The sequence below is a fragment of the Phyllostomus discolor genome, chromosome 3, assembly GCF_004126475.2.
Source record: "Phyllostomus discolor isolate MPI-MPIP mPhyDis1 chromosome 3, mPhyDis1.pri.v3, whole genome shotgun sequence".
Lineage (NCBI taxonomy): Eukaryota > Metazoa > Chordata > Mammalia > Chiroptera > Phyllostomidae > Phyllostomus > Phyllostomus discolor.
In genome coordinates, this window is record NC_040905.2 from 182,418,326 (window position 1) to 182,439,880 (window position 21,555).

Genomic DNA, 21,555 nt, shown 5'->3' on the forward strand with positions numbered 1-21,555 from the left:
GTTGAAAGCGTTGTGCCTTTCGTCACAATGCTTCTTGACATTTCTCTTACCAGGTTCTGCTCAAGGGAAGAATTGTGAAATAGGTCATGGATTTGCGAAATGACTTGTGAGCTCATCTTCAGCTTCCTGGCAGGCAAGGAAACAGTTTTATTACTATTATTATTTGGAGGCAGGGTGGAGAGAGAAGCATCTATTGTTCCGTTTATTCACTTACTGGTTGCTTCTTATATGTGTCCTAACCAGGGATCAAACCCACAACCTTATCTTTATTTTTTAAAGATTTTATTTATTTTCAGAGAGAGGGAAAAGGATAAAGAAGGAGAGAATCATCAGTGTGAGAGAAACATCAATCAGTTGCCTTTTGCATGCCCCCAACTGGGGACCAGGCCCACAACCTAGGTATGGGCCCTGACAGAGAGTTGAGCCTATGACTTTTTGGTTCTCAGGCTGGCACTCAACCCACTGAGCCACACCAGCCATCCTTATTTTAAAGATTTTATTTATTTATTTATTTATTTATTTATATTTTATTTATTTACTTTGGGGAATGGGAAGGGAGGGAGAAAGAAAGGGAGAGACATCAATGTGTGGTTTGCTCTCGTGTGCCCCCAACTGGGGACCTGGCCCACAACCCAGGCATGTACGCTGACTGGGAATCGAACTTGCGACACTTTGGTTCGCAGCCTGCGCTCAATCCACTGAGCTACGCCAGCCAAGTGCTAAATATTTTTTTTTAATCAAAAGGCAAAAAATACATATCTAAAAAATGAACTAAGCAAACAAGAAGAGCAGAGACAAAATCATGGATATGCAGAACATTTTCATGGTTGCCAGATGGCAGGAGGGTGGGGGAGAACAGATGAAAAGGTGAGGGGATTAAGAAGTACAAATAGGTACTTACAGAATAGCCATGGAGATACAAAGCACAGTAAAGGTAATGGACTAGCTAAAGAACTTATATGCATGACCTACGGACATGAGCAATGGTGGGGAGATTGCCTGAGGGAGTGGAGGATGCTGGGTAGAAGGGGGCAAAGGGGGAAAAATAAGGATAACTGTAATAGCATAATCAATAAAATGTATATACTTTTAAATGTTAATAATGTAAATTATCCTTAAAAGTGTGCCATGGATGTAGCTCTTACATTGTGAACACTACAAAAATTATATATTTTTTCAGCATTCAGAGGCTGTTACTCAATTTAGAAAGGAGGTTGCTCACTTCACTGATGAATGAGTGAAGTTCTTACATTTTTGCCTTATATGTTTGATCCCTGTTTCCTGGCACAGAACTCCTAAAAACCTTGTAATTTCCTAAATGATAGACATGCTTTTTGTTATTATAACAAGTCCTTCCTTTCCCACCTGAGTTTATGCTAATGAGATGAGGTTGGGTGGGGGGTACCTAGTATCTCAAGTTAGGGCTTGTCACCAGAAGACCCAGTGATTAGAGAGTCAGAACTCTGCCCCACCCACCAACCTCAGGAAGATTTGATGAGCTTCTGAGTTGGTAAATGCACCCATCTGCCAGGAAGGTGGCACACCCCAGTTTCACTCCTACACTCCAGGTCCTTCTGGACCTCATCCTGTGTACCTTTTCGTTTCAATGTTTGTCTGTATCCTTTATAAAAACCCTTTTTAAAAAATAACGTCCTTGCCCTGGCTGGTGGGCTCAGTGGGTTGAGCACTGGACTGTGTGAACCAAAAGATTCCCAGTCAGGGCATATGCCTGGGTTGCAGACCATGTCCCCAGTTGGGGAATGCAAGAGGAACGGATCGATGTTCATCTCCTTCACTTTCTCCCTCCCTTCTCTTGTCTCTGAAAAGTAAATAAAATCTTTCAAAAATAATAATATCCTTAATAATAAACTGGTAAACATAAGTGAATGTTTGACTGAGCTGTTCTAACAATGATCAAACCCGAGGAGGGGGTCATGGGAACTTCTGATTTACAACCTGTCAGTCGGGAGCAGCAGTGACAACCAGGACTTGCAATTGGCAGCTGAAGAGTGGGCAGTCTTAACTGAGCCCTTAGCCTGTGGGATCTGACACTACCTCCAGGCAGATATGTCAGAATAAATTGTAGGACACCCAGTCTTCATCCACCTGAGATTTTGAGAATTGCCTGGTGGTGTTGGAAAACACTATCTATCAGTGAAAATATCAACCAACATTTATGTTGGAACTGTGTTTGGTAGTCAGTTGCAAAGATAGAATAGCTATGGATACAAGAGTTTGGCAAATAGCAGAAGTACTCAGAATATGGAGTTTATAATGAGTATCTTTTGTTAATTATTTGTAAACTGTGTTTTGCACATCCTTTATGTCAGTCATTTCATAAAATTATATTTGTATATACATGTATATGCACTCATACTTTTCAGAGAGCTGGTTTTTGAACATTTTGTCAGCTCACTTCGCTGGGAGAAACAGACAATAAACAGACATAATAAAATGCAAGGTCTTAAGGGCTAGGAAGAAATAATAAAGCAGAGTCTGGGGGCAGAGTGTCAGGGGAATGTGCTATTTTGGGTGGACAGTCAGGAAAGTTGTCTATAATAAGATAACTGAGCAGAGACCTTAATGAACTAAGGGAATGAGTCATGTAAAGTGTCTCATGTAGGAGAACCAGCAAAGATGTGTTTGTATGTTCAGGGAAGAGCAAGGAAGCTGTTTTGGCTGGAGCCTGGTAAGCCAGAAGGGAGGGGTAGATTGAGATCCAAAGGGTAGAGATGACCGTGCAGCCTAATGATAGACATTGAGGTCTATTCTACTCTGAGAGACGGTAAGCATTGCAGTTTCACACACAGTTGTGTCATAATCTGAATTTACATTCTTAAGAGATCACTCAGGCTCCTGCATGAACAGACTGTAGTGAGCATGTGAATGTGAGGAAGCTGGAGACCATCTGGGAGGTGAGAGAGGACGTGGCTTGGACCAAGGAGGCAGCAGTGACGTTGATGAGAAACAGTTAGATTTTGGATATATTTTGAAGCCTATGTGACAGGAAATGCTGATAGATTGGATTTGGGGTATAAGAGAAAAAGATGAGTCAAGGATGACTTAAAGGTTTTTGGCCTGAGCAATTGGAAGATTGAAATACCATTTACTGAAAGAAATCATCAGAAAGTGGTTGGGGAAGGGCGGGTGGGGAGCCATGGTGGAAATGTACTGGTTAGAGACTTGAATGAACTTTCTGGGGTGATGGAAATATGTCTTATTTTGAGTGGTGGTTGCTGGGTGTATACTGTCAAAACTCAATGAAGTGAATATTTAATATATCTGCATTTTATTTTATATAAATTATATCTAAACACACACACACAGCACCACCACTACCACCCCCACCAGAGATGACCATTGATTGATAGGGAGAAGACAAGAAAAAGGTATGGGACTGGGAATAGGATCCATCTGGAAGCTGTGAGATCCAAGGCTGTTTCCAGGGTAATCCCCCATCTCTCTCGTGGGGTCTTGGCATCTCCTTTCCTGTGTCTTTGCATCTTCATCACTCTTAAGCCTTGACAATCAGCAAAAACAAGCCCTGATTCTTAGCATTTTCTAATTTGTAACATAAATATTCCCACCGTACCCTCCTTTAAGCTACGGTGTTTATCAAGCTACAGTGCAATCCTGGAAGTGGTAGAGGGAAGTAGTGGAAAATACAGACTCCAGTGCAGGCAAGTTTCTTTACCTCTCTGGGCCTCTTTCCTCATCTGTAAAATAAAATGATAATGCTAATGTTTCCTCCATAGGGTCACTATGAAGATTAAATGAGTTAATATGTGGAAAGCACTTAAGAGCAGAGCCCAGCATTATATATCTTGCATTGTGTGACCTTGGGCACCTTTTTATCTCTGGATATTGGTTCCTGTATTTGTAAAACAAAAAGATCTTATTATAACCTTCAAAGTCCTTCCAGATCTAGAAGTCTGAGGGCCATCTGTGATTTCAGTTAAAGAGAAATCTTAGCCTCCTTTTCTGTTTTTTTTTGTGTGTGCTTTCCCTAAAATCATAGGTACAAGGTACTTGAGTGGTGCAAGAGACAGCCAGGCAGATTCTGCCCAAAGTAGATTCAGTCCAAAGTAGAAAGTTAAATTACTTGTTAGCTTTGGTCTCAGCCTGGGAAAACTTTTCCGCAGCCAAAAGCTTCCAGCTTCAGGGACTCTCTCCCTCTAACTGACAGCTCCAGGTGCCAGTCGGTTCTGCCTGTCATTTGGATCCCTGCCAGGCACCTTTGGGAACTTTCTGATTCTTCCCTGCTCTGTAGGTCCTGAGGGAAATGGCCTTTTTCCTCTTCTTTGTTTTAATGGGGAGACACAAATAAAAAGAAGAAAAATGCAGAGAGGTTAGACTGATAGGAACAGATTGAGAAAAAAAAACACAAGGAGAAAGAGCTTTTTCCTACATTTTCTAACAAGAAAAGATAAATAAAAACAGCCGAAGACAAAATGAAAGCTGATGCCTCTGGAGAATGTCTTGGAAAGAACCACGTTTAAAATAAATACACATGAAGCACAGATGGAGGTATTTCTTGCCTTTTTCCCTAACATCCCTTTTTTTTATATTGATTTTTATTTTTATTTTATAAAAGATTTTATTAATTTTTAGAAAGGGGGGAAGGGAGAAAGAGAGGGAGAAAAACATGTTTGGCTGCTTCTCGCATGCCCCCCCACTGAGGACCTGGCCCACAACCCAGGCATGTGCCCTGAACTGGGAATCAAACCGGCAACCTTTCAGTTCACACAGGCTGGCACTCAGTCCACTGAGCCACACAAGTCAGGGCTTATGCTGATTTTTAGAGAGAGAAACAGCAATATGTTCCACTTACTTACTCATTCATTGGTTGATTCTTACATATGCCCTGACCCAGGATCAAACCCTCAACCTTGGTGTATTGAGACAATGTTCTAACTAACTGACTACCTGGCCAGGGCCTTGTAGAAGCTATGTATACTTAGAACCAAAGATTCCAAGAGCTGAAAGTGACCTCAGAGCACCCCTCCCCTCCCTACAGTATTTGGCATATGAGGAAACCAAGCCTCGGAGAGGCTAGGTAAGTTGTCAAGGTCTGACAGAGGAAGGTTAGGTGTTGATTCACATACCTCAGTGGTACCTGTGCTATCTTTCAGGGTCCCAGTAAGAAATGGATGGATAATTGAGGAGAGTTTAATAAAGAAAGGGCAAGAAGAAAGAGATGTTCCAAAACCCCAGGGCAGTAACAGTGGGAAAACTTGATTACTACTGGGCCTGAGGGGACAGCAGGGAGCAGAGAGTATATGGAAAGAGCCACCTGAGAGGGTTCTGCAGAGACCCTACTTTTAAGAAGATGGGGTGTGTGATGCCAATAAACAATCTCACGTCCTTCTCCTCCCTCCTTCTAGTCCCCATTGGCTAAACTTAATCAGAAGCCAGAGGATAAGGAAGCCTGTTGATAAGAGACCAGAAGGAGTGAGCAGGGAGGAAGGCAGATTTGGAGAACTGAAATTTCAAACAATGCTGTTTACATCCTATAATTTGGCCCTAAAGTGTGCAACACAGTGAGCCACCAGGAACATAAGATTTAACAGGAATCCAGAAAGTTGCAAGTTAGGGCACTGAACTTCAAACTGGCTGCCTGTCATGTAACAAACCCAGTAAGCAGAGACAGGGATTGAATCTCTATGGGCGCTTTATTCAGATGGCCAGCAATCTGAAAAGATGGTGGGTTCCCATCCTAACAAACCATCTTACATTTTCTTTCCAAGACAGAGTCTTTATACTAGAGAACAAAGTATAGTGAGGGGTTTTGAAATAAAGGGAAAATTAAATTTAAAGAACTGCAGTATTCTCACCCTGGGCAGTTAGTTGTTCCCAGGGGTGGGTGGTTGTCTGTCTCTCCCTGGAACACAAAGACCCGGATGCCTCCTCTTGCCCCCAGGCAGTAACCTCTAGCAGTGCTCCAGGAGGTCTGCTGGCTCTCCCAGGAGTTAGGATGGGCCTTATCTCTAGTTTCTGAAACAAAAGCTTTAACAAATGCATTCCTTAGTAGGCTTATAACTGTTTACCTTAAACTAAAAGTTTCCAACTCTTGCTTCCCCTATCAAACCCCTATGGAACTCTCCTATCTTGAGTTCCATATGCTGATGGAAGCAGAAGACTGGATGGGTGAGTGGAAGTTTCTAGGGGTTGCTCTGCTCCTCAGCCCAACACTGACTCCACACAGATCTGGTGGAGAGTCAGACAATGACTTAGGCTCTGCCTTCAAGAGACTGAGTCTAGTCCACAGAGAGTGAGGCCTGACCGTAGGTGATTGTCCCTGGAGACCTGCACAAAGTTGATGAGCAGGGAAGACTTCTCCAAGGGGCAACTTACTGGAGAATTGAAAGTGAGAGTCACTATAGGAGAGTCAGAGAGGGGCTGGGGTCTCTGCACTAGGATCTGTGCAGAGATAGTTTGGTGGCAGCTCAGGGAAACCTGGAGACCCTTTTACTCCCTCAGAGTTACCTCTCCAGGAATCTCCTGACTTCACAGTTCCCTTTGGCTGCATTTCGTTCTCCTCCCGCATTCCTCCACCTCCCTTCCCTGCAGGCAAAAGAGTCTGAGGTGGAGTCAAGCTTCTCAGAAGCTAGTTAAACCAGTTCCTGGACTTGCCCTGCTGAAGAATAGCCCCAACAGAAACAACTACTACTGTCCCCACAGCCAGCTGCAGATGGTGCAGATTGAGACTTGGAGAGGAGAAAGATCTCAGGGAAAACACAAATCAGTACCTGATTCCAAACACAGAAGGGCCCAAAATGGCCCTGTAAATGCTGGGGTCTTGCCTGCAGTTAAATCTAATGCCCATCACCCCCAACTCTGGTCAGCAGTGGCCACTTCTGCCTGAGAGGGCATCTCCTACAAGTACCAACACCTCTTTCCTTGAGTCCTTGCTCCAATTTTACCAGTTCAGCTCTTAGCAGAGTTCTTAGTGTTCCTTGAGAAGCTGCCTCCCAGCATCTTAGGGAGCTTCTCTCCAGGATCACTCAGGTCCCCTGATTCCTCATTTCCGGGGGAAAGGCCACACATGATTTCTTCCTCCCATGTGGGCAGCCTGGCTAAGCTTCTCACCTCTCCATAGTTAAAAGGAAAGGCAGCAACTAGGAGGCATAAAAAGGCTCCAGGTTCCTGTGTGGGTAAAAGCTTGGCTGGATGCTTGAGGACTTGGAGGTTTTTGTCAGGATTAATAGTCACGATTATTTGGACTGACTTTAAGTGAGGGAGATCTTCCATCTCCCTGGGACTGTGAAATCCCAACAGATGGCTCAGCCTGTTGAGCCCTAAGAATGCTTTACAGCTATGCTCTATTTCGAAGCACTTTCACATCCCTTATTGCAGAAGTCCATGGTCATCCCAGAGATAGACAAACAGCCTACAGTCAAACAGCTGATTAATGATTAGAGAGGACCGAACTAGAAACATCAGATCCAGTGCTCTTTTTCAAAGTTGCCGCCTGCCTAACTCCTCCAACCAATGTTTAGTTTATTGAATTTGGAGATCCAATGGCAATATCCTGTTTATTCCTTGCACGACAAATCTTCTGGCTTTAAACAGCACATACACACACTTTTGAAAAGTTATGTGCATATATATATATACACACAGTCTGGCACAAATAACACGTTTTTATTACAAAACCTTTTATTACAAAATCATTGGCATGTAATTCTCTAACATAACAATATCACACTCAAGCATAGCACATGACATTTTAGGTGAAATGTTCAAATTAAAACTATAAATTATTACACCCATATTATTCCCCTACCAAGCACATTCAAGCAGGTGTTATTTCTCCCTGTATATTTGTAAGTCCTGTTGGGATCATGTGCATATATTTTTGTAAAGGAGATCTGCACATAAATATACAGGCAAGCTTGGTTCAAGGACTGCTACTCTGGAAAGTTCACTATAGAAAAAAAAAAAAAACAACACCTCCTTCAAGACTGAGCTTATAGCTCAGTCTCGTGCCCCCCTCCCCCCTTAAAAAACATGTTTCAAGCATATCTTGGATCACACTTCTAATGGAGTTTAAGTAGGGGTGGTACTTCCAGAGCTTGAGAATTAAGTTCTGGCTCCCCCTACTGGGTGTAGGATGGATACATTGGCCCAAAGGAATTTACTCAGTCACCCCAGAAGACAGTGGGGCTCTGGCAACAATTCTGTACCTGCCAATGCTTGGAAAGACCCTGGAAAGCAGGGCTTTCTGAGGAGGGGTGTGATCATGGGAGATGTTCTAGAAGAGTTAGGGAGGGCCTGAGCTACACCTCGAATGATTTTGTCAGGAGGACTTTGTTATGAGTGTTACAGGGTGCAGCCAAGAGGGGGGCCCCAAATGGGCATTTGAAATGGGGTCCAGAACTTAAGGTGTCCAGGAGATTTTGGGATGTCTCCATCCCCCACCCTAGGGTGTGGGTTGGGGGAAGGGACAAATGGAGCAGGGCCATTGAGAGCTGTTTTGCATAGCAACAGCCTTGCAGCTAACCTCTGGGTTGGTCATTTAACATATCTATAGCCTTTGGCTGGTTGCATAGATATGTTAAGTAACTGTGATCAACTCTAAGACAGGGGAATGGAAGTAACTTCCCCACCCAGATGTAACTGGGGGGGGGGGAGGCGCAGGTCCCCTGAGTTACAGTGCCTGCGTGGGAGCTCAGAGAGGATTGGCTCCATGACATGGGGCCACACCTGCCCAGACTCATGATGGCAGCCCAGTAAAGCTGGAAGGATACGAGTTCTGGCTGTGAAGCCGAGTGTGGGAGGAGTCGGAAATGGGGCTGCAGAGGAAGATTGGCCGCAGAGATTTAAAAACCCAGATTTGGCGGCCATTGAAGAGGAGAACCATGCTGCTTTAGGAGGAGAACCATGCTGCTTTAGAAGGGAGAACTATGCTGCTTTAGGAGGAGAGCCATGCGTAGCCCTGAGGAGGAGAGCCATGCGCAGCCCTGAGAAGAGCCATGTGCAGCCATTGGAGGAGAACCACGCGGACTTGATGGAGTGGAGACTCCCGCATCCCAGAGAGAGGGAACCACGCGGCAGCCCTGGAGAAGAGAACCACGTGGCCTGGCAGAATGGGGACCCCCACAGCTTTAGAAGGGGGAACCACCACCTGGTTTTAGCTGAGATCCCGGTGACTCAGCGGAGGGTGCTGGGAACCCAGGGAGGTCTCCCAGTCGAGAGGGAGTACTAACTGGGAACAACCAGAGGACTGCCTGAGCCATGGACTTCTATTTCCTTTCCTGAGATACGGTACTCTGGACTGGACAAAGGGGGAAGGAAAGAAGGAATGTGTGTTTGTGGGTGTTTTAAGGGACTTTGGGATTTTGGTAAAGACATTAGGTCACTACTTTAAGTTAGTACAACATTAAATAAACATTTCCTTTCCTTTTCACGAATCTCTGGCATTGAGAGACGTCTTTCCTCTGGCGGCGGACATAACGGACCCGGGGCCTTCTTTCAATAATAGTATATCATCCCAGGCCCCCCTTGTTGTGTTCTGTAACATGAGCAATTTCTTTTTTGGATGAAAGCGATTTGACAAGGAGAGAGTACTGTGACTTCAGAAGATTGGATGAGCTGGCTGGCCCATGCTTAGGTTTATGCAAAAGGATAGGGAAGTGAGGAATTTTTGTTGTAGGCTTTTTTAAAAAAATTATTTATCTTTAGAGAGGGGAAGGGAGAGAGGGAAACATCAATGTGTAGTTGCCTCTCAAGCGCGCCCTACTGGGGATCTGGCCAATAACCCATGTGCCCTGACTGGGAATCAAACAGGTAGCCTTTCAGTTTGCAGGCCTGCACTCAAACCACTGAACCATACCAGCCAGGGCTAACCAATTTCTTATTAATAGACAAGATACTTCCATTAGAATTTTTTGAAGGTTTTATTTTGTTTTTAGACAGAGAGGAAAGGAGGGAGAGGATCATTAATGTGTAGTTGCCTCTCACATGCCCCCCACTGGGGACCTGGCCTACAACCCAGGCATGTGCTCTGACTAGGAGTTGAACCAATGACCCTTTGGTTTCCAGGCCGGCGCTCAATCCACTGAACCACACCAGACAGGGTTTGTTTTTTTGTTTTTGTTTTTGTTTTTTTATTTTATAGAGAAGAAGGGAGAGAGAAACATTGATTTGTTGTTCCACTTATTTATGCACTCATTGATTTTTAAAAAATTATTTATTTTAGAGAGAAAGAGAAAAAAGGAGAGGGAAAAAAATCAACCCATGGCCCCACTGATGGATACATTCACTGGTTGACTCTTGTATGTGCCCCTACCAGGGATCAAATCAGCAATCTTGGCGCATAGGGACGATGCTCTAACTAACTGAACTATTCCCTGCCAGGGTTATACTTTGAGGGTTTTTTTTTTTCTAATTAATGCTATGACAACTGTCCATATACATCTATCTTTGCATGCTTGCCTAGAATATTTCCTAAAATTCCCAGAAGTGAAACTCCTGGGTCAATGGATATAATCAATATTTTTCAACATAATAAACACCATTTTGATAGGCTAAGGGTTCCTAATAGAAACCACAGCCACCAGTTAAATAAGCCACTAGCCCTGGCTGGTGTGGCTTAGTGGACTTGAATGCTGGCCTGTGAACCTAAAGGTAACTGGTTTGATTCCCAGTCAGGACACAAGCCCGGGTTGCGAGCCACATCCCCAGTTGGGGACATGCAAGGGACAGCCCATTGGTGTTTCTCTCACACATCAATGTTTCCCTCCCTCCATCCTTTCCTTCCCCTCTCTCTAAAAGTAAATAAAGTCTTAAAAAAGAAAAAGTCGATGCTGACTTTATTGTTGATGCATGTGTCCTTTGCCCTTGATTTATACATTTCTCAGGCCTTAGCCAGAACTCCTGTTATTTCCTGCTATCAAGGGGAACAGCAGATAGCTAGCTGTACATGTTATTGGCTAATAAATTCAGGATGGAAAAGCATCCTGAGACTCTATAATCTGATTTGTAAAAAGATGATCTAGAATGAAAGTTTAAAAAGTGTTGAGATAATTTGTGAAAGGAAAGCAACCACAGGTGAGCAGTTTGGGGGATTACTGCCTTGGTCCAGAAGGAACAGGTTTTCCCACACAGAATTAATTCAAATGCAGTTCTGAGCTTTAATTTTTGCTTTTACAAGTCTTAGCCCTACTATGTGAGCATAGTTCACCTTTGTGTTATCATAAAAGAACACTTTTCTTAAATCTCAAGTATGACTTTATAAAAATTGGTATCCAAAAATTCCTCAGATTACTCCTGTATTAGTTTACTAGGGCTGCCAAAACAAATTACCACAAACTTGGTTTTTAAACGGCAGAAACTCTTGCCCTGGCTGGTGTGGCTCAGTTGGTTGGATTGTTGTCTTATAACAGAAGGGTTGTGGGTTTGATTCCCAGTCAGGTCATATTATACCTAGGTTGCAGGTTTGATCCCTGATCAGGGCACAATGCTGCTCTCTCACATCAATGTTTCTCTTCCTAAAAGCAATGAAAAAAAATAAACAAAACAAAACCCCACAAAAAAACCTGTCCTCAAATGAGGATTTAAATACAACAGAAATTCTGTTTTGGAGGCCAGAAGTCCAAAATTAAGGTGTCATAAGGGCCACTGTGCTCCTCCCTAAGAGTCTGAGAATCTTTCCTTGCCTCTTCTAGCTTCTGTTGGCTCATGTCACCCCTTGGCTTAAGGCGAATCACTGCAACCTCTGCTTGTATCTTCACATCGTCTTCTCTGTGTCTCTGTATGACCTTGTCTGTCTCCTAAGGACACTCTCATTGGAACTAGGGCCTACCTTAACCCAGTATGATCTCATCTCAGTCCTTACCTTATATCCATCTGCAGATACCCTATTTCCAAATAACATCATATTTTGAGGTTCCAGATGGACACGAACTTTTGGGGGACACTATTCAACCCACTACAATCCCCAGTTTTATTGGAGGCCATTAGGAAAATAAGACCTACCAAAAATTTAGCAAACCTGCTAGAATATTCACCTGGGTGGATGACAAACTGCTTGAGGAAAGGATTCATTTTTTAAAAAAATTTTTCTTAGGTTTCCCTGTATCAGCATAGTTGTGGATGTTAAGGATCCAGGCAATCATCTGATCTGAACTCCACTCCTCATTGTGTAAGATGCAAAAACTGATGTCTAGAGAAGAGAAAACTCGTCCCGAGCCATATGGTCATAAGTAGCAGCAGTAGAACTAGAATTGAACTGATATCCTCCCCTTTAGTCCATACTTTGAATAGCTGGCACTGGGGTAGGGGGTAGAAGTGACATGTATCCCCTTTCAGGGAATAGTGATAATATCTTTAATCAGGTAATATAACATTACCCTAAAAGAAAAAAAGATATAATGGTGGAACCTTAAGCACGGTGGTTGGGACAATAATTTTAACAGAAGACCCAAGAATGGCACAGGGGTGGGGGTGGGGGCGGTGAAGATGACGGATGTTTCTCAAGTCAGCAATACATTGCAGGGCCCAAATCAGCAGAACTCAGGCCATGTTGCCCACCATGCTATCTTCTGCAATCTGCAAATGGCCTTGGCCCTGGAGAACAAAGCTTCATTCTCTGTCCAGGTTGCCACTAGCTAAGAAAAAAATAGTTATGAATGAAGGAAGTTTTTTTTTCTTTTTGAGGTTTATTAATTACAGAGAGATATAGGGAAACATTGATTTGTTGTTCCACATATTTTATATTCATTGATTGATTCTTGTATGCATCCTGACCAGGGTTCAAACCCACAATCTCAGTATATAGGGGCGATGCTCCAACCAACTAAGCTACCCAGCCAGGGCTGAAGTTTATTTTCTTTAAGGTAGTTTGATCATATGTTTTCTTCCTGTCCATAGAATTAGGGATGTTAATTACAGTTCTGAATACTGCTCAACAAATGTAGTAAACATGTGACTCTGTGCTCAGTTAATGAGTATTATTAACCTTTCAAAATCTTTTAAAACCATTTTTAGTAAGATTTTATTTACTTGTTTTTTAGAGAGGAAGAGAAACATCAATGTGTGGTTGCCTCTCACACGCCTCCTACTGGGGACCTGGCCCAGCATGTCCTAGACTGGGAATTGAACTGGCAACCTTTGTTTCAGTCTAGCACTCAGTCCAGTGAGCTACAACAGCCAAGGCAGAAACCCAAATTTTGTCTTCACAGCAGTTCCAGAATTAGAAGCCCGTGTTTCTACCCTCCTAAAGCTTCCAGCCAGCTTAACACACTAGCATGAAATACATCTAAAAGCACGTAATAGAGTGATCATTCCTCTTTCTCTTCTCCAAACGCCCCCCCCCCCCCCACCAATATTGTTGTTTCCCAAATACCAGTCAACTGGAGAAAAAAAAAAAAAAAAAAGGAACGTTTGGGCCCTAGGTCCTTACAAGATTAACCCCCAATGCTAAGCAGAGTCTGGACATTCTGACTTGCTATTTCTGGGTACCTGTTTGAGGAACTTTTTGAGTTGCAGCTAGATCAGAGGGGCCTCGACTGGGAGTTTTGACCTTTATTAGAAACATGGAGGGCCACATCAATACTAATCAGCTCTTGGAGTGGCCAGCACAGGGAACCTGAACAAAAATGAGGTTCCAAAGGCTCTGTAAAAGGGCCCGAAGGATGACGGGAGGAGCCAAGTAGGCCATATGGAATGAGGCATGTGGCCCAAGGGAGAACAAGGAAATTCTTTCATGGCCTGGGAATAGGGACCACTGGCAGGAAAGGGGAGGACCCCATAAAATCCACAAAGCCCTTCTGTAATACATACTTTGCTGGAAAGTCCGGCTGGAAAATGGGAGGAAGGCCAAAATTCCAGAGGCCAGAGGACCAGGCCAGCCCACCCCACACACCGGCACCTTTTTCTGATCATGTTCCATGAACATATATCCCATAGTAACCAAAAGCCTGAGGTTGTGAAGAATGCCTTTGTTTTAACCTGTATTTCCTCAAAATAATTTGACCATAGAACATTTTGCAACTACAGACTGGTCCGTAGACTGGGAATTCTAAAAACCTCATTTTGGCAAAGGCTAATTCCATTCCCTTCCCAAACAGATCCTTCTCTAGGTAGCTCTCTCAATTGCTTCAATTTATTTACCTCCCCCTTCCTGTTTTGCAGCCTTTAATCACATAGGTAGGTGCCTGTGTGACTCATGTTTGGAATTAATCTCTTAAAGTCAGGTGCAAAAGGCAGCTGTATCCAGCTTGCCGTGGAAAGGAGCAAGTGCCATGTGCCAGAGAAATAGGTACTGCCTTGCCTTGCTCTGTGGCCCCGCCCTGATGGGTCTTCCAGATATAGCTGTGGGGAGGGTTGAATGATTTAGCAGTTTGCCTTTTTCTCAGCTACAGTCCTAAACAGGTTCTGGGAAGAGCATCATTCACAATGCTCACTGTGTCCTCTTACAAAGGAGAGCTATGCTTGCAACCTCAAAAAAATGATCTCTGCCCTGGCCACGTGTCATCCTGTACACCAAAGGGTTGCCAGGTTCGATTCCCAGTCAGGGAACATACCTAGGATTCGGGTTGATTCCTGGTTGGGATGCCTATGGGTGGCAAGCAATTGATGTTTCTCTTTGGGGGGGGGGGGGGGGGGCCCTGCTCCCAGAGCACTGTGTACCTACTTTTCAGTCATTCTCAGGACACCCTGACTGAAGCAGACAGGGCTTATCACCAATCCTGGTTTACCTAAGAGGAGCTGGTCACGTTGCTCAAATCCATGGTAATCCAGAGCAAGGACTGGCACCCTCCTTCATCTTCAACCTATATATATTTTTTTCAAGTACCACAGTGCTTCCAGTGGGCATATCTACCCTCAGCTGGATCCCAGAGTAACTTTATCTTGGGCCAGAGATCGGGACCAAGACCAGGCAGGTATTAGTGTTTGCACTTCACCTGCCTTTAAAATTTTTTTTTAAAGATTTAAAAAAAAGGAAAAGATTTTATTTATTTATTTTTAGGAGGAAGGGAGGGAGGAAGAGAGGGAGAGAAACATTGATTAGTTGTCTCTCGCACATCCCCAACTGGGGACCTGGCCAGCAACTCAGGCATGTGCCCTGACTGGGAATGGAACTGGCGACCCTTTGGTTCACAGGCTGGCACTCAATCTACTGAGCCACACCAGCCAGGGCACACTTCACCTGCCTTTAACCTTGAAGGAACACTTGTGTTTCCCTTCTGCTCTAAGCAATCCTAGCACCCCAACTAGTTACTTAGGGCCTTTTCCCTCTGCCTCTTGGTTATACATACTCACTCAAACCACTTTGCACTGGAATAATGTTTATTTTTTTACTTGGCAAAATGTCAAGTGCTACATTTTTGAAAAGAAAACTCAAACGCACTACCCATCACAGAAGAGGGTCAGGCAACAGTACAAAACAAAACATCCTACTTAATTTTTTTTTAAATATACAAATTGGTTTAAAATGACAGGAGTTCTGTGAGAACTAAGAAATCTACAGCCTGTAGTTTAATAGAAAAAAAAATTAAGACAAAAGATCTACAGCATCCAGCATTTTGCTTAATTCCCTGTATAGCACCTATTTCTCTATGTTAGAAGACGAGAATTGTAGAACCTGTGGTGTCTGCATTGTGCCACCAAGATAGGGTGACTTGCTGACTTCCCTTCCCACCAGCCCCCATCATCAAGACACTCTTTTCAATCTTCTCACACCGGAAGAGAGGGATGTCTAGGAGAGCAATTTACAACCTGGAGTGCAGGAATACATACGACTTTTCCTTTCCTCAGAATGGGCTGTTGACAGAAGCAGAGTTATGTGCTTCTAATGAAGGAAGAATTTGTTGGTGGAAACAGCTGTTATCTGCAACATGATGCATAAAAAGCAAGGAATAACTGGACATCATGGTTAGTCAGTGCCTGCAAGTTTAAAAACCTCAGAATAGACAGTTCAAGGGAAGAACAAATTACTAATCACACCAATGCTTTTAACATGCACAGTGCTGGTGGCTGTAGGCCACCACATCATCATCCCAGGGCTGAGCCAACAGAGTGTGAGGGGAGGCTTCAACCCCAGCCCCACTGTATTAAGAAAACAAACATCCACACGTGAAGCACACACTATACACAGATAAAGCACCTACTCTCCCCACCCTCCTGGACTGAATCCAATTTAGAAATCAAAAGCAAAACCCACTGCAGAGACTAGAAGAAAGGCAAAGGAGAAGTTTCTCCCCAAAGCCAAGGGGACTGAGAATGTTAATCTTAGCTTACTTGAAGCCCCCAGCTCCAGGCCCGAGATAGCAGATCAGGTCTTGTTTGAGGGGAGGGCAAGGAAGGTTGGGGTGGGGATCCCCTTTACCAAGTTCTACCCAAGCCTTCTGCAGCCTCCAGAGCTGTATTTGGATGGAGACTGATGTTTTAGGGGAGTGGCCACTGGCTCAGTGGACGGGAAGTTGAAGTGGAAGTGACACATAAAGAGAAGTGTTCTCACCTGGGGGATACACAGATGGAAGACAGGTAGGGGATGGATCACTTTGGAATCCTGGCACAAGAGTCCCCAGGAAATCTATAACCTAATTCAAAAGGTTTTCCTGGTGATTTTTCTTTCTGGTTTTACTTTCCATAATCAGTATTATTAGACTTTAAAAAACGAGATAAAGACTAGTCCCAAAGCTGGACTCTGTGTACAAAGTTGTTTCTTTTATAAATATTTTAATTACAAGTAATCCTTACTCCAGGTAATTTCAGTAACGCACAGTACTTACAGGTACACAAGTTCACACACGCACACACACACACATGCACACAAAGCCCCCAAACTTTCACAGAAAGTCTGACAGCAACCACATAATTGTAAAGGAGCCCTACCTCTCAAGAGTGAAGTAAGGGTGAGAATGACTATGTCAGCCTAAAGAAATCAGAGAGAGAGGAAAGTGTGTGTCACTTGAAAAAAAAATACAAATAGGAATTAGATGTTTGGTTGAGAATCCAAAAAGAAAAAATATAGTAAAATTCTGATTACCAAAAGGGAAAAAAGGTAAAAAACAAACAAACAAAACCTTCAGATTTCTACATAGAACTTCTTTCTGTCAAGAGCCTAAACCATAGGCAAACTCTGGTGTTCCCACTGAAATATGAGGGCCTCACACAATTGCAAAAAAAATCAAAAGAAAAACAAGGAAACGGAGGATGGAAGTTAGTGTAAATCTCTGCATTTTGGGAGTGAGTTAGTTGTCATTAACTCCAGAGCCCGGCATAGTTTCCATGGAGCCCTGAAGGGAGAGGACCCCCTGCTACGAAGAGTTTTGTTCCAGATGAGTCATAGCAGTGGGTGTAAACAGCATTGGGGAAGAAATCAATGTCCGAAAAGTAATTCCTCCAGGTTTCATCATGATTCTGTGGAGAGAGAGAGAGAGAGATTCTTTCAGCACCTCAAGGCCATGGGGCAGGAAAGGGGAAGGAAGGGACAGGAATACTTTCTGGTCTTTTTAAGTTAAGAGGGTCCTGTACCTATAACCTGACGTCAGCAGATTGATGCTAATGTGAATAGGGGGCTCATTTTTAAAAAAATTAATTTTAGAGAGAAAACAGAGAGAAACAATGATTTTTTGTTCCACTTATTTATACATTCATTGGTTGCTTCCTGTATGTGCCCTGACTGACCCTGGCATATTAGGCAACCTTGGCATATTAGGATGATGCTCTAACCAAGAGAGCTACCCGGCCAGGGCCAGGATCCTCACTTTTCCAACTAAATACGGGGGAGGAACTAAGCAGGCTGAGGAATTACTATACAAACCAAAGGTCTTCTCAGGACAGCTGGAACCAAACTCTTTAATAATTCACTGGCTGCTTCAGCAGAAGGTTCCTTCTACTTCCTCCTCTATTATCCCCTGGGGGGAAACCCTGGGTTAACTAGTGTGTCTTACTGGGTCTGTTTTCCCACGGATATGCTGACACAGAAGCAAAATCAAGTGAAAAGTGTCTTTGGTCCAAGGAGTGCCTCTCACAAGTGAAAAAGTACATGGGTAGTGGTATGTCAGTGGGAGTGGGAGGGAATACAGCAAAGACGATTTTTCTACCACTGTCCAGTAAGCATGCTGGACAGGGGCTTACTCACCAGCCAGCCTTTGCCAGTAGTTAGTTTGAGATTTTCCCCTGCTAGTCTGGGCTTGGACCCATAACAAGCCGAGAGCCTCTCTTCCAGGAATCTCTGAGATCGGATGTCATAGAACAGCAGGGAGCCCTGCCCTGTGCCCACAGTAATGATGTGCTCATAGAAGCTCACTGACCGGATCCCTGACAGAGAAAAGTAAAGGGCAATGAGCAGGGGGGGCATGCATTTGATAGCCTGCCAGCCTGAATTTCTCTACCACGTTCACATGGTAGCCCCGTGTACCTTTCCCATAGCAGGCATATTTCAAACAAAAGCCAGAGACCTGATGACTGACATACTGCCATCCATATACCTAATGGGAACCTCCCCATAAACCTCAAAAGCCAGATACCTGTGATGCTCAAGATGGTTTTGGCCTAAGACCATAAGTGAGCCCTGAACCTCCTTGCCTCCCCTAGGCTCACTCTGCAGTCACTATTCGTAACTCTAAACTGTTCTCCATTATGTTTCCAACCTATATTTAAACTGAGGGTGATAGGCATATTTACAAATCATTACATTAATACACACTTCCTTGTATTTGACCTAAAACTACTAGTGAGGAACTGCAAGAGGTCTTCATCTGGTATTGTGTTATGAGGGTGGCAAACAGCCTAGAACTGAAGGACCCAAAGAAGTACTCTTTCTCACAGTGTGAATTTAAAACAAGTCACCCAACCACTCTGGGTCACAGGGAAAATGCATCTGTGTATCAAATAAGTATATGGGATATGAAGATGTCTCTCGGCACATAAAAGCTGCGGAATAACATTTGTGGCATCAGTATTTTCTTATGAGGTATAAAACCTACTCCTGTAACACTGACCAAAACCTCTCAAAACTGTACATAGCAGGCATCATTCCAGCAACGCCTATTTATTCTTTCCCTTACTACTCCCGTTATACACATTATTCTCTCTGTTCTGAAATGTGAGCATCTTAACTATAACTGAAAACAAACCCAAAACACGGGGACTCTTACCACTGCCTCGCTCCCTGGAGCAAACAGACTTGATGTTGTATGATGGCTGCCGTGGATCCAAGAAGGAGACATGAGCTTGGGAGCCCACAGCATACACTGACCATTCACTACCATAGGCCAGGCACACATTCTCACGGCAATATGGCAGTTTGGTGGAAAGGAGCTGAAAACACAGAGAAAAGAGATGCATCCGTAGCATTACAGAGAGGACAGAGCAGGGCATTGTTCTTAGACACCTACTTCTGGGTTTTCCCTCGTATACAAGGACACAAAGTCAGAGGAAAAAAAACCAGTCCCAAGTAAGGAAATAACATACTGCCCCACAACTAGGTATGTAAGAGAAAGAGAGGGTGACTGTAATTAAGATATAGACTATATAGGCTGGTTAGGGGAAAAGGTCAAGCTGGAATTAAATAATCAGAAGCAGAGAGAAAAACCAAAACCTGCAGGCTGTTTCCCAGGATAACCGCAGGGCACAACCAAGCCCCCACTCTGTTTTCTCTGCCAGGAAGAGCCACCACCCTTCTCACTGCTCTTCAAAGGGACTCAATTCCGGCTACCCTCAGCCTAACTCCCCAGTTGTGTGGGGCTGTACGTTACAGAAAGCACACTCATGGGACTGTTTCAACCCCATGTAACCCCAACTAGTCTTAACCCTGGATCCTTTCCATTCTGCCAAAAATCTGCGGGTGCCTTCTGCGGGTAAGGTACCGAGCAAGAGGGGTTCAAAGGCTATTGTGACGTAAAAAATAATTCCCAGGGCTCTGATAACTCTCGACAGTTTATCACAGAAGTGACAAGTAGCAAAGGCCTCTAGGATGAGAAGAGGACAAATGATCCACAGGTAGGCTTCATTTTATGCAAAAGTTGCTTGTAAATATTGTAAGTTAAATCCATATTCTCATTACATGATTATTTTAGAGATGATTAATCTTAGTTTAGTTGATCTTCACTTGCCAGTGGTTCCTAACATTTAGGTTTTCCTGCACTCACAACATGCCAGAGTCAAAAATCCATAAGCAAATGCTTAAATGTATTGTGGATTGGGGGACAGCTTGTTAAAGGAGCCTCTCAGCAAGCCCTTGCAATGGGAAAGAAGTGCCCCTCTGATCTCTTTTAAAGCCTTTTTTTTTTTAAATTTTGAGAGTACATTTATTAAAGCTGGGGACAATGTAACAAGGAAGGGCTTAGCATAGAAGCAGCAACAGGAGCGAGCCTAAGCAGGGCTGCTTTGGCTGTCTAGAAACGTTATGGGAAAAGAGTGAGCCAAGGCAGGGCCGCTCTTAGCTTACTGGGAAGCCAGAGAAAAGGGGGCCTTGGAGACAGGCTCAGGGGTTTAGCCCAGGATGTGCTACTACTGCTCATTGCTCCCTGGGACTCTTAAGAGTTTAGGAGAAAGAAAACTCACTCGAAAAGGAGATTTTGAGTGGGCATGCCCCAAGGAGGGTACACCTCTTTTAAAGACTTGGGTTTTTTTTTGCCCTGGTTGGGCTGGTTCAGTGCACTGAGTGCCAGCTGGCAAACCAAAGGGTTGCTGGTTCAATTAATTCCCTATCAGGACACTTCTGGATTGCAGGCCAGGTCCCCACTAGGGGGCACACAAGAGACAACCACACATTGATGTTTCTCTCCCTCTCTTCCCCTCTCTAAAAGTAAATAAAATCTTGTAAAAAAGTTAAAGATGAAAAAAAAAAGACCTCAGTTTTTAAAAAGATTTATTTTTAGAGAGAGGGAAAAGGAGGAAGAGAGGGAGAGAAACACCCATGTGCGCGAGAAACATTTATCAGTTGCCTCTTGAACACCTCTACCTGGAGACCTGGCCTGCAACCCAGGCATGTGCCCTGACCAGGAATCAAACTGGTGACCTTTCAGTTTGCAGGCTGGCACTCAATTCACTGAGCCACACCAGCCAGGGCAAGACTTTTTTTTTAAAAAAGTGTTTATTTATTGATGTTGAGAGAGAAAGATTCGTTGTTCCGTTCATTTATGCATTCATCGGTTGCTTTTTGTATATAACCTGAGGATTAAACTCAGAATCATGGCATATAGGGACGATGCTCTAGCCAACTTAGCTACCTGGCCACAGTTAAAAACTTTTTTAAAAAAGATTTTATTTATTTTTTTTTAGAGAGGCGGGGAAGGGAGGGAGAGAAACATCAGTGTACAAGAGAAACCTCAATCAGCTGGCTCTTGCACACTCCCAACTGGACCTGGCCCACAACTCAGGCATGTGCCCTGACTGGGAATGGAAATCAGTCCGCAGACCAGCATACAATCTACTGAGCCACCCCAGCCAGGACAGAGCTAAAGACTTTTAAGAGAGGCATGCCAGACTCAGGATTTCATGCACCATGAAATCACATGTCCAGACCCTTGCAGCACTGACACTTTAGACAAAAAGGAAAAAGCTCAGGGACAATTAAAGATTTTAACCATAAGGTGA

At 43.8% G+C, this 21,555-nt stretch overlaps 1 protein-coding gene and 1 long non-coding RNA gene across 5 annotated transcripts in view; one reads left to right on the forward strand and one right to left on the reverse strand.

Annotated features, from left to right (window-relative positions):
• Nucleotides 1-7,676: 7,676 nt before the first annotated feature.
• LOC118499722 lies at nt 7,677-21,378 on the forward strand. Its single transcript, XR_004902241.1, has 3 exons — nt 7,677-7,805; nt 19,462-19,468; nt 21,369-21,378. It is a non-coding gene; the product is annotated as an uncharacterized LOC118499722 (long non-coding RNA).
• DCAF12 (DDB1 and CUL4 associated factor 12) overlaps nt 15,277-21,555 on the reverse strand; it is a 31,949-nt gene continuing 25,670 nt past the window's right edge. For all 4 annotated transcript variants that reach the window (XM_036021840.1, XM_036021839.1, XM_028507324.2 and 1 more), the window contains 3 exons: nt 19,113-19,275; nt 18,095-18,273; nt 15,277-17,370 (listed from right to left, as the gene is read on the reverse strand). In XM_036021840.1, the coding sequence (XP_035877733.1) occupies nt 17,212-17,370; nt 18,095-18,273; nt 19,113-19,275 (501 nt within the window). In that variant the 3' untranslated portion in view covers nt 15,277-17,211. The remainder of the gene's footprint in view (nt 17,371-18,094; nt 18,274-19,112; nt 19,276-21,555) is intronic.